The 20,251-nt window shown below is 41.2% G+C and overlaps 1 protein-coding gene across 3 annotated transcripts in view; it reads right to left on the bottom strand.

Annotated features, from left to right (window-relative positions):
- slc25a22a (solute carrier family 25 member 22a) overlaps window positions 1-20,251 on the bottom strand; it is a 125,645-nt gene that overhangs the window by 43,859 nt on the left and 61,535 nt on the right. For all 3 annotated transcript variants that reach the window (XM_059651904.1, XM_059651905.1, XM_048546101.2), the window contains 2 exons: window positions 14,569-14,694; window positions 12,419-12,474 (listed from right to left, as the gene is read on the bottom strand). In XM_059651904.1, the coding sequence (XP_059507887.1) occupies window positions 12,419-12,474; window positions 14,569-14,694 (182 nt within the window). The remainder of the gene's footprint in view (window positions 1-12,418; window positions 12,475-14,568; window positions 14,695-20,251) is intronic.

The following is a 20,251-nucleotide window of genomic DNA, read 5'->3' as shown; positions in this document are numbered from 1 at the left end:
TGCCAGATGGCCTGAACCACTTGAACAGGAGTAATTTCCAAGTCATGTTCCAAGCCATCTCCAACAAAGACATATATCACTGCTCCTATAAATTAACTAATATTATGGGTTCAAATACCGCCATTGATAGTGGGATTTGAATTCAATGAAGAGTCTAGAATTAAGAGCCAAATACAATCACAAATCCATTGTCATAAAAACCCATCTGGTTCACCCTTTCGGGAAGAAACTGCCATCCCCACCCGGTCTGACCTACATGTGACAAACCAACAGCAATGTGGTTAACTCTTAACCGCCCTCTGGGCAATTAGGGATGGGCAATAAATGCTGCCTAGCCAGAGGCGCCCACTCCCGTGTGTAAATTTTGAAAAAAAGTCATTTTGATTTCGCTCACACCACTGTGGAGACATGCTCATCGCAAGAATGCGCTGCAGTGTTCAGAGATGAAAACCCATCATCTGAGCAAGACAACTTGGGCTGGGCAATAAATGGAACATTATCATCACTGCCCATAACCAAGAATGGCTAATTGCTTGCAAAACAAAAAAAAAGCATTAAATATGATCAATGCAGACTAAAATGTCACTACTCCATTAGATGTACCTTTTTATTTAAAAAGAACAAACTTCAGACATAGGCTTAAAACAGGTGGATAAACTAAGACCATCAACTTTGAAAAATGTGAGTGAGCTCCATGCAAAAACACCCAGTTAGTAAGAAAATCAGCCCTGCTCCAAAACTATCCCTTCACCACACCATACAAAAAGCATTTATTCAATACTGCCATTCTTCCCCCAAGATAGGACATTGCAACAAGGTCTTTCATTATATGCATTTACCATACCATTAAAAGTGGCACTGGTCTTTTGAGTGCCCATATTTTCTTGTCCTCTGAAAGAAAACAAATAAGGTATTTTCATATCTACAATTGATGACTTCCTTTTTAATAAGTCTGCATACATTTCCCAATTGCATATTCATATAAAAACTCAAGTACCTTTAACGAGGAATGAAATATAAACTTCATCAAAAAAAATTATTATAAGCAATGACTAACTTCAATATAATTTCAAACTGAAACAAAAATCCTGTCTACATGCAATGTGGTAAAGAATACCTGAGTACAATACTGACTGGTACAGTCTACAATGGTTCAGGTTCACACTGTGCTGAATTACCTGAACTCACCTGACGTCGAGGAGATTAATGCCAATACCTAGACCGGAGGCAAATGGGGAGGAGGAATCAAGCTCGCAAGTGACCCCTGATAGAAAATTTCAAGCATATGCTCATTGGACAAAGATACAAATGGACTGGAGTGTGGTGATATGTCCCATGACCTTGTGGCTAAATCTGTGGACAAGGAAGCTTACAATACATACTGGACGGTGCTTTGTTTCTTTGTAACTGAGTTACCTAGAGTAGTACAACACAGGAACAGGCCCTTCAACCCACCATGCCTGTGTCTACCAAAATCCTCTTCTAAACTAATCCCAACTATCTGTATAACAAAGTGTGGGGCTGGATGAACAACACAGCAGGCCAAGCAGCATCTCAGGATGAAGGGTCTAGGCCCAAAACATCAGCTTTTGTGCTCCTGAGATGCTGCTTGGCCTGCTGTGTTCATCCAGCCCCACACTTTGTTATCTTGGATTCTACAGCATCTGCAGTTCCCATTATCACTAACTGTCTGTATCCCTCTATTCCCTGCTCACTCATGTTCCTAAGTGTCTCTTGAACATTGCTATCCTCTCTGCTTTCCCATCTCCCCTGGCAGCACATTCAGGCACCACTGTATTAAAAACAAACTTTCCTTGCACATTTCCTTTAAAAAGATTTCCCCCCCCCTCACCTTAAACCTGTACCGCCTAGTATTTGACATTTTCACCCTAGGAAAATAACTGACTAACCACGCCATCCAAGCCTCACATAATTTTATACAATTTTATCAGGTTGCTCCTCAGTCTGTGACACTCTAACACAAACATTAGTTTAAGTCAATATTTTCAGGAAGGAATATATATACACATTTTCATACATAATACAAAACTACCGGCTTTTATATTGCACTGGATCACATTTAATGTCTAAAGCTGCATCTAGGAACTTGGTTCAGAGATAGCAGGAACTGCAGATGCTGGAGAATCTGAGATAACAAGGTGCAGAGCTGGATGAATGCAGCAGGCCAAGCAGCATCAAAGGAACATGAAGGCTGACGTTTCAGGCCTGGACGCTTCTTCAGAAAATTTCTGAAGGTGACCACAGGCCTGAAACGTGAGCCTACCTGCTCCTCTGATGTTGCTTGGCCTGCTGTGTTCATCCAGCTCTACACCTTGTTATCTAGGAACTTGGTTTCTTCTGTTACTGCAACACTCCATTTATGTGACAGTAGGTACAGGCAAAAGCATAACATCTGGAAAAACAGCCATCTCAGTTCTAAACTCCAACCTCTATTGTTACTGTAGTTTTCCTTGCTTTGAGCAATGCTGGTCGATACTTCATTCAGCTTTCCATCTATCCTCTTTCCTCCATGCTCCCAATACACTTTTTTTTAAACCCAGTCTTCTTCTGGATTTCACTCCCATTTTCTCTAATCTCTACTCAATATTTCCCAAATACATCAGGCCTGCACAATCCAAACCATACATTACCTAATCTCACAACTTCACATTTTTTCTCTATATCTGCTTGTTTTTCCTTCTTGGTTACGCACTGAAAACAGAGGATCCCTTCTGCAGCATTCTCCTTGTGCTGAGAGGAAATAGCAGGTACAGATTAACTTGTGGGTTAAAATTGGAAAAAGAATATGTCTACAAACCGGAACAAAACGAACTAAATTAGTTCATTCATGAGCACCAGGGAAACTGGGAACTTGCTATCTTTATCATGTGTCAACAGTCCTACAAAACATAGTTGACTCTTCTGTTCCACTTCACATTCTCAATAAATGTAGAATGCTCACACAGTCTAAAAGCAAACTAGCAAACAGAAACATGTCATTGGGTTCAACTTTAACTGGAGGCAACTATTTTGATAGTCGTCAGGTAAACAAACGAAGATGAACATAACGCTTCAGTATAAAACAAACAAACGTCCCCTAGTTGTTTAATGTCCACTGTGATTCTGTCCAGATTGCCAGCTGGAGCTGCTGCTCAGCCATAACCGGAAAATTTCCATCCATATTACAACACATTGTCCAAATGCCTATCAGACTTTTCACAGAATGTGCACAAGCTTAACTGCCCAATGAAATTTGACGCAAATGATTTGCTAATGGCCTCTCTGTTGAAATTGCTGTGAAATTGTCTGGTCCATCAATGCTCTTGCTTACTGGGATGTTGGCCCGAGAGAGGACACCGATGTTAGAATGCCTGTCTTGCCAGTGGATTTGCAGGATTTTGCAAAGGTATCACTTATTGTATTTCTTGAGGTTTGTGCTGTACACAGTCTCTGTCTCTGACACCTACAGGAAGGCTGGTAACACTGCTGCCCTGTTGACCACAAGCTTGGTGTTACGGTTTGAGGTCTTTGGCATCAAACACTGTCTGTCAGAGTTAGCAATTTGGGAGCAATGTTGCATTTCATCATCAATGCTCGCCCTCTCTGAGAGGAGAGAGTTCGAGGTATGAGAATTAACCAGATTGTCACTGTGGATCTTGATAGTTGACAGACTGTGTTTTGCAGTGACAGCAGGCTGGTGGTGGGCCTTGGCTTCTGGATTATTAGCTTAAAGCTCATTCTCTCAAATTCCTGTGCGAGTACATCCAGAGCTTAACTTCTGAATCAGGGCACAAAGAAAGGCAATCTGCAGCCTGCTTGGTTGGCTTGCAGTCTTGGCTCTGGACTGGATGCAGTGTGGGATGAACAGTTGCCAGCTTTTCCTGCAGATTCTCTCCACACTTGTGGGAAGCTTCATGGATGTAAAATGGAGTATCGTGGCAAGGAAGATAATAGAATGACACAGCTGAGCTTGAGCACAATTTGCATACATATCGGGTTTGTGCTGGGTCCATTTGTTAGGGTCACTGCTGCACTGTCATTGCCATCTTTTATCTGCTGCACAATGAGCTTCTATTTGCAGCCAAATTTGAGAAATTTCAAAATCCCTCCAGGTTGACAATGCCAATGGCCTTTGTGAGGTCAAGGAAGGCCTGCTCGCTACATTTTTCTTGAATGTGTCTTGCTGCAATGACAATATCCACTCAATTATATGACTGACAGAATCTGGATTTTGACTCCAAGAGGTACACTTCAGCCAGGGGATGCAATGGAGGAGGCTTTTTGCAGTGGCTTTTCCAATGGGAGATAACAGTTAGTGTTATCACCTTTTTATGAAAATGGTCACTATTATGACATCTCAGTGGTCCCATGGCATGCTCCTCTCCTTCCACATGAAGATGATGAGGCACGTATAGGGACCAAGTGTGATTCTTGGCATATTGTAATACTTCAACTGTGGTTTTGACTGTGCTAGCAGCATTAATGGTTCTTTAACTGTTGCACTCCCTTTCCAACTACCAGTTGGCCTGAGGTTGATTTGATTTCAACTTGATTTATTGCAGTCACATGTACCCCTAAATACAATGAAAAGCTTTCTTTTGTGAGCAGTACATAGCAAACAAAGACATACGTATTGTTAAGAGTTTAGGCAGAGCGAGGTATACAGGGTTACAGCTGCAGAGGAGGTGCACAAAACAAGATCAACAAACGTTTTAAGTTAGAAAGGTCCATTCAGCAGTCTAAAAATGGCAGGTAAGAAGCAGTTTTTGAACCTGTTGTTGTGTGTGTTCAATCTTCTGTATCATCTGCCTGGAAGAAGTTGAAAGAGAGCATTACCAGGGAGCGAGGAATCTTAGATGATGCTGGCAGCCTTTTCACAGCAACAAGAAGTGTAAATGGAGACCATGGATAGGAGGTTAGCTTCCATGATGGTTTGGGCGGAGCACACCACCTTCTGTAGTTTCAAACAATCTGGGCAGTGCAGTTGCCGTACCAGGTCATTATGCAACCGGACAGTGTGCTTTCAATGGTGTATCTGGTTGTGCAGAGATGGTGGCATGCAGCATGCGGTGGGATGTGGTCAAGATAACTCATTTCAAGGACTCGGCTTCAGCTGAGGAGATCCTTAAAATGTTTCTTGCAACAATCGCTCACTGGTTGTCTGTCCTCGACGTATGCCATTATGTTCTAGAGTCTTGGTGTAATACATCTTTGGATGCTAGAACTGTGAACAAACTTGATTGCTGTGAAGGATCCATGCATGTTATGACTGTAGGTAGGCTGATGTAATACTGTGCTCACTCTGTTCAACATCCATTCCTTAAGCCACGGAATTTTTTTTGTCAGACTGTGGTCTCACTGTCTGTAGGCCTGCTTTCTTTCCCTCGGATATGGGTGGTGTTTTCAGGAATGTCTTGGGTTTGTGATTTGATAGGAGCTGGATCTCCTGCTCATTTTCATCACACCGGTACTGGTGTTTTCTGGCAGAGAAACCCTAATGTCTTTGTGGGCGCTACTTACAACTGACTGAAGGACAAACCAGGTGTGATGGGACATTCTGTGATTTCCAATCATTGAGTGCAACCAAGTGGGCTGAGGGCTTTTGAGTCTATCAGCACTGAAATGCCTGCAGCACTGCTGCTTGAGGACCATGGCTGATGAAAAAAGCAGGCCAGATTAGGAAATGGTCAATCCAGCAGCTGTCTGCTTGTGACACAGTGGAGATCATGTGGACATCATTGCAATCCCTTGCTCAGACAATGATGGAGTCAAGGTGGTGTCTGCAGTGTTATCTGTATTTGTTGCTCTGACAAAATAGCAAGTTTGTCATAACCAAACCAGACCATATTTTATCGATTTTGTCAGGAGTTTATTTCTGTTGCAGTTGCCTTCACTATGCATGCTGATCATTGCCTTCGCAGAGTTTTGCATCCCTCCTGCTCTGGTATTGCAGTCCCCAAAGTGAATCAACCAATCTCCCTCTGGGACACAGAACAAATGACTGATCAGGGCTGGTATAGAATTCCTGTTCGGTTTCATTGTTGGCTGCTAGGGTTGGGGTGTCTGCACTGATGACTGTAGTGCACTGCTTCTATGTCAGGATAAGCCAGAGGCTCATTCATTTATCCCACACGGAAAAGTGAGTCCGCCATCTTGCTCTTTGAGCCGACCTTCTTTCTGCCCATTCTGTTTCACTCTATAAGCAACATCAGTGTCATTGCTCCAGGGTTGCTGAGTGGCAATTGACTTCTAAAATTCAGGGTCTTTTGCTGTTGTGGCTATCCATGAGGGCCCTGATCCTGGTCCTAAACTTCATTTTGAGGGTCTCTTTACCTGGCTCTTTTACTTAAGGTGGTTGCTGCACATCAACTAATACATGGTCCTGGTTGAGAAAAACGTTTATTCAGTGTCTGGAAATAGCCGAGCTTTGGGATCCGAGCCTGCAGGATGCCAAAGAACTGCTCTTGTTCTCTCCCCAGTGTTCTCAAGGTTTCTCCTACTCTGATACGGGACACCACACACATGCACACACACGTCCCCACCACGTGCTTGATATTTCCCCTCTTGGATCCGGATCCTGTGCAACTTAATGTCTTGGCAGCTTGGCAATGTTTGGATTCTTTTAAGCTTTTCTATAAGTCACAAATACACCTCGACAATATTTCCCTGTTAATCCTGTAAGGCCTCTGCCTACTTCATAATTTCAGAATGCATGGTTTTAGATTGTTTTATCTATCTGCACTTGACAATTGATTATTTATCTCTGCAAATCCTGTTGATTCCCCATCTTCCATTAAATGAAACACTATTTTCGACAGCTCATAAAACCTACTGATCTCCTTTTCTCAAGTCATTTTCTGAAAAACACTTAATCTAACACCAAACCCCGCAAATCTCGACTAACCACACCCCACAATACAAACCATTTAGATAAATCTTCATCTTTGATCATACAGTCACAGTTTTGTCTCTCCACCAGCACGTACACCTTCAGAAAGTGCCAAGCAGCGAGTCACCAGAGCCTCTTCAACAGCACCTTACAAACCTGCCTCGAAGGACGAAGGCAGCAGATATTTATCAGTAACATTAACTGAAACTTTCCCACCAAACAACACACCGCCCTGACTGGGAAGAATATCACCTCTTTTTCACTGTTGTGGATCCTGAAACTTTCTAGGTAACAGCTGGTAGCATGGTGCAGCGTGTCATATGCGTATGTGCGCATGCATCTACACACCATCACCTCAATAGTTCAAGACAGCAGCTCAACACTATAATCCCAAGGGTAATTAGAGACTGGAAATTAATGCTGGCATTGTAAGCCAGGAAGACATCTTGCAAACAAATAAATGTTTTTAAAAAAATTAAACTTTCTCATCAGATTGAAATAAATACTGTGTCTGTTAGGTTTTGGAAATTTTCTGCAAGGTACATGTGCTATCACTTATAAAAGGGAATAGGACTGGCATGGTCTTGAGAGACTACAGCTTTAGCTGTAACTAGTTCAGCTGTATATTGATGCTGGAATGTTCATATCTCTGCATGCTCAATGACATGTAGAAGAGCAAATGGACTTCAAAAAAACCAACCAACTTCATTGGTGTCTATTAGTCTGATTCTCCTGTACAATAAAGTCACAAGAAAAGCTTCCAATCCAAGGTGTCTGCAGTGAGGACATTCAAGAGAAACACCATCACACGGTTGAAATCCATGGCACTGAGGCAAAGCTGCAGATTCCAATGGAGTTGGCTCACATAATGTGATAGACTGTCTTTAGTAAAGCGTGCTCTCCAGCAAGACTGCAGAAAAGCCACTTAGGAACTCTTCCACCTTGTCAGTCGTAACTTGCAGAATATTTTACAGACAGACTCATGTGATTTTTGTCAGAAATCATGCTCACAGAGTACTCAACTCTTAAAAGGAGGAAAAAATAAACACTTAGGAGGCCAAGTCCCTGAAAGTCTGTTTAAGGATGGAACTGGAGAACAATTAGAGCTACCAAGTTCCTGCTCCTCTGCTACCATCTTATGTACAGGCTGCAGCTGTGCTTGAACTGGAAACAGTCAGGTCTGAAATAATGTAGGATGGAATGGTTTGATCTTGGCCACTGTGTCTGTCTATCAAGCCTATGAAAAAAAGGTTAAAAAATAAAATTGCTTATTAACATAGTCTTCACACAGTCAAATGGCATGTCATGGCTTTATGTTTGTGTACATCCCACAAATGACTGAGAGCAGAAGGTATCATAAGTAATGGCCCGAAATTGATAGAGTCTTCCAACTTCTCCGTTCCACTTTCACATAGGCCGTTTGTTATTCAGCAAAGCCTTTCCAAGAGAGTAAAGAAATCAAAATTGCAACACATCCTTCCAATACAAATCTTTACAATTTTGTCGATCTTTTATCTTGCTCTGTCAGCAAAGTAGAAGTCTTGAAATGGTGCAAATTTTCGGCACATACGTCATGACACGCAAGAACACATCATAAAGTCCATGTGCAGGAGGTGCATTTCAAAAATTTAACATATATTCTGCAAAGATTTCAATACAAAAACAGTTTAAATTGCAAGTTGTAAATAATACGTGTGCACTGTCGCAGCAAAGTTATCAATTGTAAACGCTCAAAAGTGCAAGTTATCAGAAATTACAGAGAAAGGAAGACACAAGACCATGCCTGATCTACACACCAGGAGAAGACTTTAAGCAGGTGACACTGGAAACCAGCTGCTAGTGGGGGCTAGCAAGAAATGAGGTAATGCATGAGCAGAACTACTGCAGACCATGATAACAGGAAGCAAAGATTTGAATGAGTTGTGGTTTATAGAGAGTAGATGCCAGAAATTTGGCAAGACTAATACTGGAATAGTAGAGTCAACACATGAATAAAGGAATGAATCTGGGTGTCAGCAGCAAATGAATGGTGATAGGGACAAAGGACAGAGCGAAAAGCAAACCTTGTTTGTGTCAAAGCTTGAGGGATCAGAAGCCCAGGTTTGAGATTTAACCACAAAAGCGGATCAGAGGCTGGGCATTATGTGGCAAGTAACTCACCTCTTGACTCTTCAAAGCCTGTCCTCTATCTACAAATACAAGTCAGGAGTGTGCTGGAATAATCTCCGCTTTCTGGAATAAATGCAGCCTCAACAACATCTTCCACTACAAAGTAGCCCACTCAATTGGCACTCTGTCCATTACCTTAAATAACCGCTCCATCCACCACTAACACACATTAGCAGCAGTGTGTACCACCTCCCAGGCCAGTAACATCTACACCAAGGAGGACTGGACAGCAAATGCATGGGAACACCACCGTTTCCCAAGTTCCCCACCAATCCTCAAATCATCCTGACTTGGAACCATATCACTGTTCCTTCAGTGGTATCAGGGCACTCCCTCCCTAACAAAGGTGTAGGTGTACTTGCACCAGACATCCTGCAATAGTTTAAGAGGGCAATTCACTACCACCTTTGCAATGAGATTAGAGGTGGGCCAGAAATCCTGTCCCTAACAGAAAACACTCAAAAACAATGGCATAAGATGTTTTAACCATTTTGGTTGAGCAACCATAAAGGAAGCCGACATCAATCCGAAGTGGTAAGGTTATGGACGTTGGACTGGGATCTTCCCAATTTATAGCTGGTGAAAACAGGAATTTGTTACAGACTAGATATCAAACAAAAAGTCTCATGCCAGAGACACTGCAGAAAGACTGCATTAAGTCACATTCGAACCTTATCCAATGCCTCCGGATGATACAGGCATTTGGCAGTATGTTGATGAGGAATCGGAGGGGCCAAGGACGGCAACTGGATGACTCCAAAAGCAAATAATTCAGAGTTACAAGGAAACTGAATGTTTATGATGCTTGGGTCATAATTTCACGGGCATGTGTGGAACGGAGTGAAAGGTTTTGTTAAGCATGGTCAGCAGAGGGGTTTTGGACAAGGTTACACTTTCAAAGACACCAAGGAGTTGACAATGCACCAGATCTCAGTCACAGAAAAAAAAAAATCAGGAAACTTTTTGTTTTGCATTTTCAGCGCTGAAATAATTAAGTATGAGACTATGTAAGGGTAGTTTGCTGTAGCAGCTGCCACCTTCATTTTCATTGGATGCAAAGTCTTCTAGGACTTTGCTGACAACATTCATTCAACCAGAATGTACTCCTGCCACATGTTTTGGAATACTCTTCTGGGAATAGCACTCTCTGTACCAGCCTTCTTTGTCCTCCATTCAACAAGAATGTGTTCAGTGAACTCAGGTGTACCCATGGGAAAACAAACTCTCAGGTTTACTGGAATGTCACAACCACAATCAAATTCCCTTGGGACTCAAACATGACTGACATTTGACAGCTGTTTGAACATCCCATCTTGGAGCCTGCTCTGCACTGGTAAAGAAAGATGAACTGATTGATGTGACCTATGTTGATGAAAAGTTTAGGGGAGAACAATTGTACAAGAAAAATTATCACGACATTTTGCATCAGGTCATTTCCTTTCCATATTAGAGCCCAGAAGAAGTATTTTCAGTTTTTACTCAAGAGTTCAAAATTGCCATCAGATTGTGGTGTAAAACTGCATCTTACTTAAAACTATTTCTTACTTTAAACTGACATTTTTTTGGCTGCCAAAGCAAGTTTCCTCTTCCTTCCTGGCTACATGGTGTTTTCATCAGGCCTTTTTGCAGGCTAGAAAGATCTCAGGCAAAAACCACACATATCTCTCTTTGGAGATCAGGTTTGTTATTGCGACAATCAGAGGAAATCTGAATTTCCTTCCCCATGCCATCTTCAACTGCTGGTCTGGATTTTGGAAGCCCAACAAAATGCATCTCCTTGGAGAGTTCATGACAGCCACGGGAAGCCTGCTGACAAGTATGGAACATTCTAATAGGATAAATGTTTGTTGCTCTGTCTCTGAGACATCACTATTAGATGCTGCACTGTAATGCAGAAGTGTTTAAATATAGTTGATTGTTGGTTTCCGTCCTGCAAAGGTACATTGACAATAGCACTGTGTAAATGTTGACATGCATGACAATAGTTTTCCCAAAACAGGAAGTGCCATATATGTTCAAAATATGTCTAAAATGCACTGGCAAATTCTCCTGCCAGGTTTTGCGCTGATATTTAAATGTGCAGGTATCTTTTTCTTTGGAAAGAAATTGCCTTGCAATTGAACATTCTTTTTAAAAAACTGCTCCATTCCGCTGACTGACAATTTGCATTGAAATGGACAAGAAACTTCACCTTTTTTCAATTTTGAGGAGTCTGAAGCAAAAAGCAAATGTTTTGGTAGCTCCTGCCTTTGTGAATGCATAGGAAAGTTCCACAACGTAACAGAGTATACACCAATGGCATAGCTACTTATGGGAGCGACAGACTTTTTAAAAACATTTAATAACAAAATCTGACTTGGTTATTTATTTCAACAACTTAATGGTTAATTCAGATATTTTTAACCCTCCCTTTTGGGACTACAGATCATTTGTGGAATCAATGAGACATTTGAATGGGAACTTTATTAGACTATGACAGGCTTATTTTCTTTCCACCTGTGACCATTGCCAATGGAGAACTCCTTAGAACTGTACTCAGTGGGCACAGAGCAAGAGGTACCTGGGTGCATGGGGAGTGTGACAGGCCACAGATAATATGAAGAGGGATGGAAGTGAAAGTGGGGGCACAGGATCAACATTGACAGCTCGAACCAAAGAACCAAAGCAGGCATTCTAAGCAGCCTGCCCTCTGTAGCCACACTCCTCCTGCATCACACTGTGGCTCAGAAACTGCATATACAGCTACGATGTGCTCGAACTAAACAAAATCTCAGGAAAGTAAGTCATGATTTCAAGTATGCACTTTGGAAGCTGCAAAAGAGTCTAACTCTCGATTCACAATACCCAGAGGACAATATAGATAAAATCTCTCAGCTTGATGCCATTTTCATTAAAGTTGAAGGAACTTTATTTCACTACACTCCTGTGGATCATCATGGGGATTTTTCCAAATTAGAGGTACAATATGAAAGGTTAGTCATTGATCTGGTGACATCAGGGAAGTTACGTGCAAATGTGACTCCTCTCGATTCATGCAATGTGCCACTGTTTACTGTCAGGAATTTTACATGAGCAATGGGCACAGGTAATGTCCCAAGGTTTGTAGACGACTGAGGCACTGGAATGGATTAGAAGCCAACCTTTACTCTGCTTCCCACTGACAGCTTGAATGAGGCACTATGATTTTCTGGACAAATGCAACAGGGTAGGGTTTGATTTGAAATACTGCATAGATATCAGAATGTACTGCCAAAACACACAATAATCACGCACTAACTTGGTGAACACAGGCATAGATGTGAACTGCACTGCAAATTAAGAACAGATCAATAGTAATGCAGAATTTAAAAAAAAACTTACCCCTATACATCCCAAAATAGCCATCGGATCGGATTGTCTTAATAAGGCAGTCAGACCTGAAATAAAATGAAGATGTTCACAAGGTTCTCTTCAGCAAGTGCAGAAAAACAGAATTAAAAAGAAACACACACTTTCTCCATTTTGAAAGATAACATACAGAACCTCCTACAATAACTCAGTAATTACGGCAGCAAAAGCCATATACTGGAAGAAGCCCTCATTGTTATTTGCGAAGATGTTGGAAAGATACTCTCCATTAATTATTTCACTACAGGTGGTGCACAGATAAAACCATTCTCCAATACATAAAGTTTAATCATTAATAATGTAATCACCTGGAATGGAGAGCTCCAAGTGTGTGATTATTAAAGACTGATTGAGTGGTCAGTGTGTCATGATGACTTCCTCAGCTTTTTAGAATTCTTTTAATATTCTTTCCAAGTTGGATTCTCTTCTGTGTCACTCAGCTGCACAACAACATCTGCCGCATGGCAAATGGTGGCCAAAGAAAGTATTCCCTTCTCACTCTCTCTGGACAGGTTCCCACTCCTCACTTCATTTTCTGGCCAATGGGCAGCACATTGCCCTATCGTGCCACTATCTTTGCTGACAAAAGAACTTCAACAGCGGTTCTTCTGACTTTCCCCAGGCTCACTCCACTGGACAAGTTTCTAATTTGGATTAGGCACCTCTAATGAACAAACACAGCTTAAAAAAACGATTAAGCCACAATCTACCATTCTATGGCACCATCATCATTTTCCAATCACTCAGAAACTGTGACAGTCCTTACTTTAGAAGACTTGTTTCTGTCCACCTCATACCCAATTTTCATGTCATAAAGCAACTTCTGGTGAATTGAACATGTCTCTGTTAGGGTGACATTGTCTGTAACATTTTACTATTACAGAAGAAGTCAACCACTTTACAAATAGATTGCACTGGTGACATAAACCAGTCTCAAAATTTCTCAGTTCTTTAGTCAGCACTGGAGTTTTCAATAACTTTTCATTACATGTGTGATCAACGTCTGCTACACTCTCCCTTGAACCCCTGTCAAGGACAAATGAATAAATCAACACCTCTGGCATACCAACACATATAGATCACATGCTATAAACTGAAAATTATTTACTCAGTCTTGCCAGTGGTATTCTCTTCCAACAATCTAATGCCAACCAATTTAAAGTTGGCACCAAAGAAATGGAAAGTAGAGAACTGAGGATGCAAAACTCCAGGATGACGACAAGGGGCTATTTCCCCAGGTTCTCTCCACTGGGCAAGTCTCTGATTTGGATTAGACACCTCTAATGAACAAACAGAGCTAAAACGATTGAACCACAGCCAACCATTCTATGGCACCATCACTACTTTCAGATCACTGAGAACTTGTTGTATTCTCTACTTTATAAGACTGCAGCCTCCTCTGAATATGTTCAGTGATTGGTCACCACTTTAAAAAAAAAACTGCAAATGTAAAACTTTATGGTCTATCATGCCAGGTTACACTCTAGGATCTGACTTCAACAATATTATGATCAGCTGGGACCATAATAACGGTTAACCTCAAGAATTTCAGAGGTAGTTTTGGCTTTTGGTGACAACACAAACCATACAGTAACAGCTCCAGATCCAGTAAGAAAGTCTTCCAATTATGAAACATGACCTGGCCAAGCCATATGTAACTCATGGTACAGATCTCTAACAATAGAGGTTAAAGGTGAAGTTTATAACCTTCATGAACTCCCCCACACTTGTATGTAAAAAGGCAGCAAAGTCAATACTCTATTGCAGAATAAAGACAGTAGATGCTGGGAGGCAATTATAAATTAAGCAATTATTCTCAAATAGCCAAGGAACATTGGATAGAATGTACTACAAGCAAGAGGTCTGGTGGATGGTTTTCTCTCTGCCTTGTACATGACAAAGCAGCAACATATTTAAAAGGATCAGATACTCAAGTAAACCAAGTCATTAAAACAGAAAGTTTAGTGTGAACTCAGGCATTCTAAAGTTTATTTAAAATGATTTTAACTCAAGTGTCCAATGCAGACATGAATTAGATACTGTCACATGCATACAATTTGTCTCGACAGCAGAAATCACGAGCTAGCTCACATTGAGCTGTGTGTTGTTTTTGTATTACTCACATGCTAGAGTACATCCGCTGGCCATTTTGCTGGTTTTGAAGCCGTGTTTTTGCTAAGTCTATTGGGAATACACAGGTGACACCAATTAATCCTGCAATGCCTCCGTTGATCAGCTTGGCAGGTAAACTGGGAGAGAGAAAAGACAATCTTTAAGAAATAGGAGAGCGGTAGACAAAACAGCCAGCCGTGCCAATTCTGCCATCCAGGACAGTCGTTGCTCATCTTCATCTCTCCTTTCCCATCCAGTTCAATCCCCTTATCCCTTCATTCACAAAGTGATCTATTCCAGCCTTGAATTGACTCACTAGCTGTCACGTAACTAGCTATTCTCCCTTTTGCTGCTTACACTGCACATTTGGTTTTTGATCTGGATACAACAGCAATTTTATTTTCCCACCTGGAAGTAATTTCTGTGACACTGTGTAAACTTTGGCCTGGCATTTCACTGTAGTTTTATGTAATTCTCATAAATGAGAACCCTATTGCGGGTGGCACAGGAAGATGAATGAACTGTGTGCAGCGATGCAAACCTAATCATGCCTCCAGCAAAAAAAAAATCACAGCTATTCATTAAGGAGGTTCAAATTCTATTTGCATCACTTAATGAAAGCTGGAGATACAAGGAAATCATATGCACTTCAGCTTAAAACACCACACAATGTCCAGAAATCCAATTCATCTGTGTACTAGTCTCTTCATTGTTTTACTGTTACAACTTGCGTGAAATGAAGATTGACAATAAACAGTACCACTTTAAATTTAGTGAGGGCAAGATCATGCACAAAGATTAAGTGCTTAGCTGAACACATGAAATGACACAGCTTTCCAAGGCTATGGGCCAGATGTTGGAAACAAGATTAGAGTAGATAGATACTTAGTATGGACATGATGGACCAAAAGGACTCCTCCTGTGCTGTAAGATTTCTATTAAGCTCACAGATTCATATATGAAATAACAAAACTATTATGATAATTCCATTGATTCACTGTGGCTGTAAGGTTCACATTAGTTATGATCACATTAAATAGAAAAGCAGACTCAAGAAACTGTGTGGTGATCGAGGGTCCCTACAAATCTGATAGCCACTTCTAGTGAATACGATTAAATAAGGTATCTGGAATTTAGTTAACATATCCGGAATTTCGCTATGTCCAGCTGCAGCTGTATCTGAAAAATTCTAATTTTCACATTTTAAACAAAAATAATTACTAAGCATAGATCATTAACTGTAGTTAACGGCAGTGGGAAAGGTAAGAGATTCATTAAAAATAAGTAATCGTTTGTGTTTTGATTCATTCAGAATACTTGCTGTCCCCCAACAATTTCTGAGTTAATAATTAATGTCCTGAGGAAATGGAGAATATGTTGTATTTTGTGAAAATACTGCAAAGATTTGCTTCGTCTCCCTCAGAATCTTTGTGGTCAAGCTCTGCCTGTACAAGTTAGGGTATTTTGGATGCAGTTAGGGTGTTTTGATGACAACTTCTGGTCTCCTGCAAGGCAGAAAGATCACACACGTTGGCCTCCACATTGAAGACCTTGCAGCATTTGATCTTCCCCTCTTTTGCGGCAGCTTGTGGCTGTATTCTGACCTTAATAGCAGTGGTCTCATGTGACAATGCTTATTTTGACATGTGTAAACAAAATGACTTAAACCTTCTGTCAGCAGCCTCATCCAACTCCCAATACTCTATTGAAATGGCTGCTCTATAGCAGTGATTTGAAGCAACACCACCCAACCAGCTGGAACCATTGTGCGAACAGATGGGAGGGGAATTGACTGAGTCAGAGATACTTACAGGTCAGAAACATAAATGGCAATGTGAGAAATCTACGTCTGGACTTTAGCTTACACATAGAGTCGTAGAACTGTACAGCACTGAAACAGACCCCTCTGTCTAACTCCTCTATGCCAAACAGACTCTCTAAACAAACCTAGTCCCATTTGCCAGCACCTGGCCCATATCACTAAGCCATTCGTTTAACGTCCAGAACTAAATTCCTTCGTTTTGGAAACTGCTAACTCAGGAAGATAAATATTTTGCACAGAAGTATGACAATACAGGAGAGTAACAAATAATGAGCCAAATGAGTCCTATCATCAACGAATCAGAAACTCAAAAACTATTAAGACCAAATTCAGTTTGGTAATGATTTTTGTGACCTCAGGTGATGGGGGCAGTCAGTGAGCACAGGAAAAGCAGCAGCATATTTTAACTTGCAACATGGCAGGCACCGATATATGGCATGGTGAGACGCTGCTGACCTTAGCCTCTAGAATGCACTTAACCACCTCACCGACCCCAAACCTCAATTCAATACAGCAAAGTTGGGTACCATTACTTTTTTTGTTTTAAACCAACCATCCATTTAGATTTGATCAACAAGGAAAAGCAGTTACGAGCTACTTTCACCAAGGCATGTCCAGATTTAATCCCTGGTGTGTCCACTGGCTGTTCTCAACTGAGATAGCTGTAGGGATTTTCACTTTGGCTCTAGTGCCCCCAGCCAAAAAGCACCAAAAAAATGCAAAGTTGAGCCAAAGTACAGAGATATCATAAAGTTGAATTTATAAATTGCCTTATGCAACCTGGTTTGCATTAAGCCATTAGGGTACTTTTGGCACGCAGTCACTGTTCTGGGAAGTACAACAGCCAGCATGCACAGAGCAAGGTCTCACAAAGGGCAATGAGAAAATAACCAATTTAGTTTAGCAATGTTGTTTGAAGGATTCACTTTTGCCAGGACACTTGGAAGTAGTTCCATGCGTACTTCTGAAATAGTGCCATCTATACATGTACCCAAGTAGTAAGTTGGGCTCTGTTTCATGTCTCATCTCAAAGACAGCATCCTCAACTGCAGTATTCCCTCAGTTCGCCATTGATGAATCCATCTACATTCTGTTCTCAAGTGTCTGCAGCAGGGGATGAATCTACTAACTTGTGGCTCAGCAGTGGAAGCACTACCTATTGAACAATTCACACATTCAACTTCACATATCCAACCAGAGCATTTTTTTTTAAAAGAGGTCATTTACAGGATGTGGCTAGGCCGGCATTTAAGGCCCATCCCTAATGGCCCAGACTTCAGCTAAAAATTAAGCACACTTCTATTGGTCTGGAGTCATACGTAGGCCAAACCAAGTAAGGATAGCAGTTTCCTTCCCTAAAGGGTACTCACCCAGATTATTTGTCTTCAAAATTTTTACATAACCAATCTGAAATTAATGTCAGATACAAAATCTGTTGGAAAAATTTGGAATTGTTAAAAATGTACAATATTTTCTCATCACACTACTTACTAAATATTTGAAATTGGGGAGGGGAGGGCAGGACTATAATATTAGAACAGTTCAAAGGGCATAAGTGAACCAGACAGGTTTTTCTTGCTAAATGGTAGTGGTTTCATGGTCATCATTAAACTCTGAATTCCAGCTTTTTATTGAATTCGAATTCCACCACTGCAGGCTTCAAACCTAGGTCTTCAGAACATTAGAGATAACAAGGTGTGGAGCTGGATGAACTCAGCAGGCCAAGCAGTATCAGAGGAGCAGGAAAGCTGACATTTCGGATCTGGACCCTTCTTCAGAAAAGCCTCCTCCAACGCTGCTTCACTTGCTGTGTTCATCCAGCTCTACCGCTTGTTATCTCGGATTCTCCAGCATCTGCAGTTCGTACTCTCTCTCCTCAGAACATTACCTGTGTCTCTGGATTAAAAGTCTAGCAATAATACCATCATCTCCCATGCTGAGTATTTTCAATATTTTCTGCTTTACTACACAAACGGGAGTTTGACCTGAATTTTGAATATTAAGGATTAATTTGATTAGAGTTTTCAAGAGATTCAGGGAACAAGATAGGTTCAGGGGGTTGGGAACAAGGACTAAGGGATATAGTCAAAAATTAGAACAAGAATTTTCTGCAATAAAATTAGGAAACAATTCTTCAGGCACAAGTGGTACAACTTTGGAATATTCTTCCTCAAGCTGCAAACGATTCTAAATTGTTTGTTACAAAAACTCGATTTTTCCGTCTTTGCTATCCAATGAAATGAGATATACAATGATGTCAGGTAAATTGACCATTGCATTACAGTAAGAATCAGCAAACTAGAAAGTGTTAATCGATTGTTGTAAAAACATATAATGTCCTCAGGGGAAGGATATCTGCACCCCCCTCCCCCTCCTTAACATGGTCTGGACTACATTCGAACAGACTGGTCAGACCAGCAATGTCTACATGCCATGGAGAAATTTTTTAAAAAATTATTGTAGGCAGAAGGTGTGTTAAACCTTGGTGCAAAAGCTGAAAGGTCATTGTCTAAACGCTGCAGGGGAAATAAAAATCACTTTTTATTGGAACGCAATGATAATTCAGAGAATTAATGCTATCTGGCAACAGTCGATTGTAAACTGACACCAAGGAACTGAAAAGGAGACAGTTTCAGACTCACTGCAGCTAGCTAATCAAAACTTACAAATATGCACCATGATGTACAGGGAAGAATTCTGAGTCAATAAAAGGCGTTCCAATCCCACTGTCTCATAAATCAAGGGACAAACTCCTAAAAGCCAAGAGATGGGTTATAAAATAATCTATTGGTTCCAAATGTCAACCAATATAGACTAACACTCTGTTTATAATTAACCTCTAACAATGAGATATTTTCACAGAAGTTATAAGACTGTATCTGAAAATGCTTCAGAAGAAACTTTTTATAAATCCTGTAGTCCCAGCACACGTTAAAGAAGGATCCACATTCCCATTGAAGCAGAATGAGACCCCATGGAAGGTGGTCATTCAGCCCATTATGCTAGGCTAGCTCTTTCCCAGAGGTACCCAATTAGTCATGCTCCCTGTTCCATGCCCAAAACACTGTTGTTTTCGCCTTCAGCTCTCTTTTGATAATTACAATTGTAAATTTTTTCCCAACCTTTCAGGGAATGCAATGCAGATCATAACCATAAATAACGTGGGAGGAGGTTTGGGTGATGGACAAGTGCCAGCATGGGTTAATTGAGCTGAATGGTCCGAGCAATTGCATGCGGTGAAGTGACTAAATGAGATTGCATCTAAGTAAACAAGTGATTTATTTTTACTCAAGTGATCGACAGCATCCGCAGTTCTTCATTTTTTACTCAAGATCAGTCAGGCCTGGTGATGATATCCACCAGGGACAAATATTAAAAATTCAACCAACCTCTAGACACCCCAGCTTCACAGATGGCCCATCAGGCAAAAGGAGCTCATGGCCTTGAGATCAGACTCTGACACCAGAAGCAGTGATTTTTTTGGAGGGGCTTCGCGAGAGAGAGAACAGCCACGAAGAGCAAGACAAACTCAGACCCATTAACGACACAGAGGTGTTAAATATATTCCAAATTAAGTAAATTTTGTATCTCTTCAGGGATCAGGCACCACACCGCCCCCTCAACTGACACAAAAGATGCCCGATAGCCCCTCCAGCTCACAAGCAATTCCAACCCACAGCCCTGTAAGGGCACTCCATCAGCCAAAGGTTTATTATTGAGTATCACTATACCAGTGGAACCTGAAGGAGGACCAAAGCCGGGCCAGTGTGAAAGCAAAGGAGCCAGACTGGATACTTTCTAATAAACCTGTTGTGTAATGTGCTTTATTATACCCCTTGAGCAGGTGGGCCTCCTGGCTCAGATGTCAGGAC

Source organism: Stegostoma tigrinum, chromosome 17 (genome assembly GCF_030684315.1).
Source record: "Stegostoma tigrinum isolate sSteTig4 chromosome 17, sSteTig4.hap1, whole genome shotgun sequence".
In the NCBI taxonomy this organism is placed as follows: Eukaryota; Metazoa; Chordata; class Chondrichthyes; order Orectolobiformes; family Stegostomatidae; genus Stegostoma; species Stegostoma tigrinum.
This window is presented reverse-complemented; position numbering and strand designations above follow the sequence as displayed.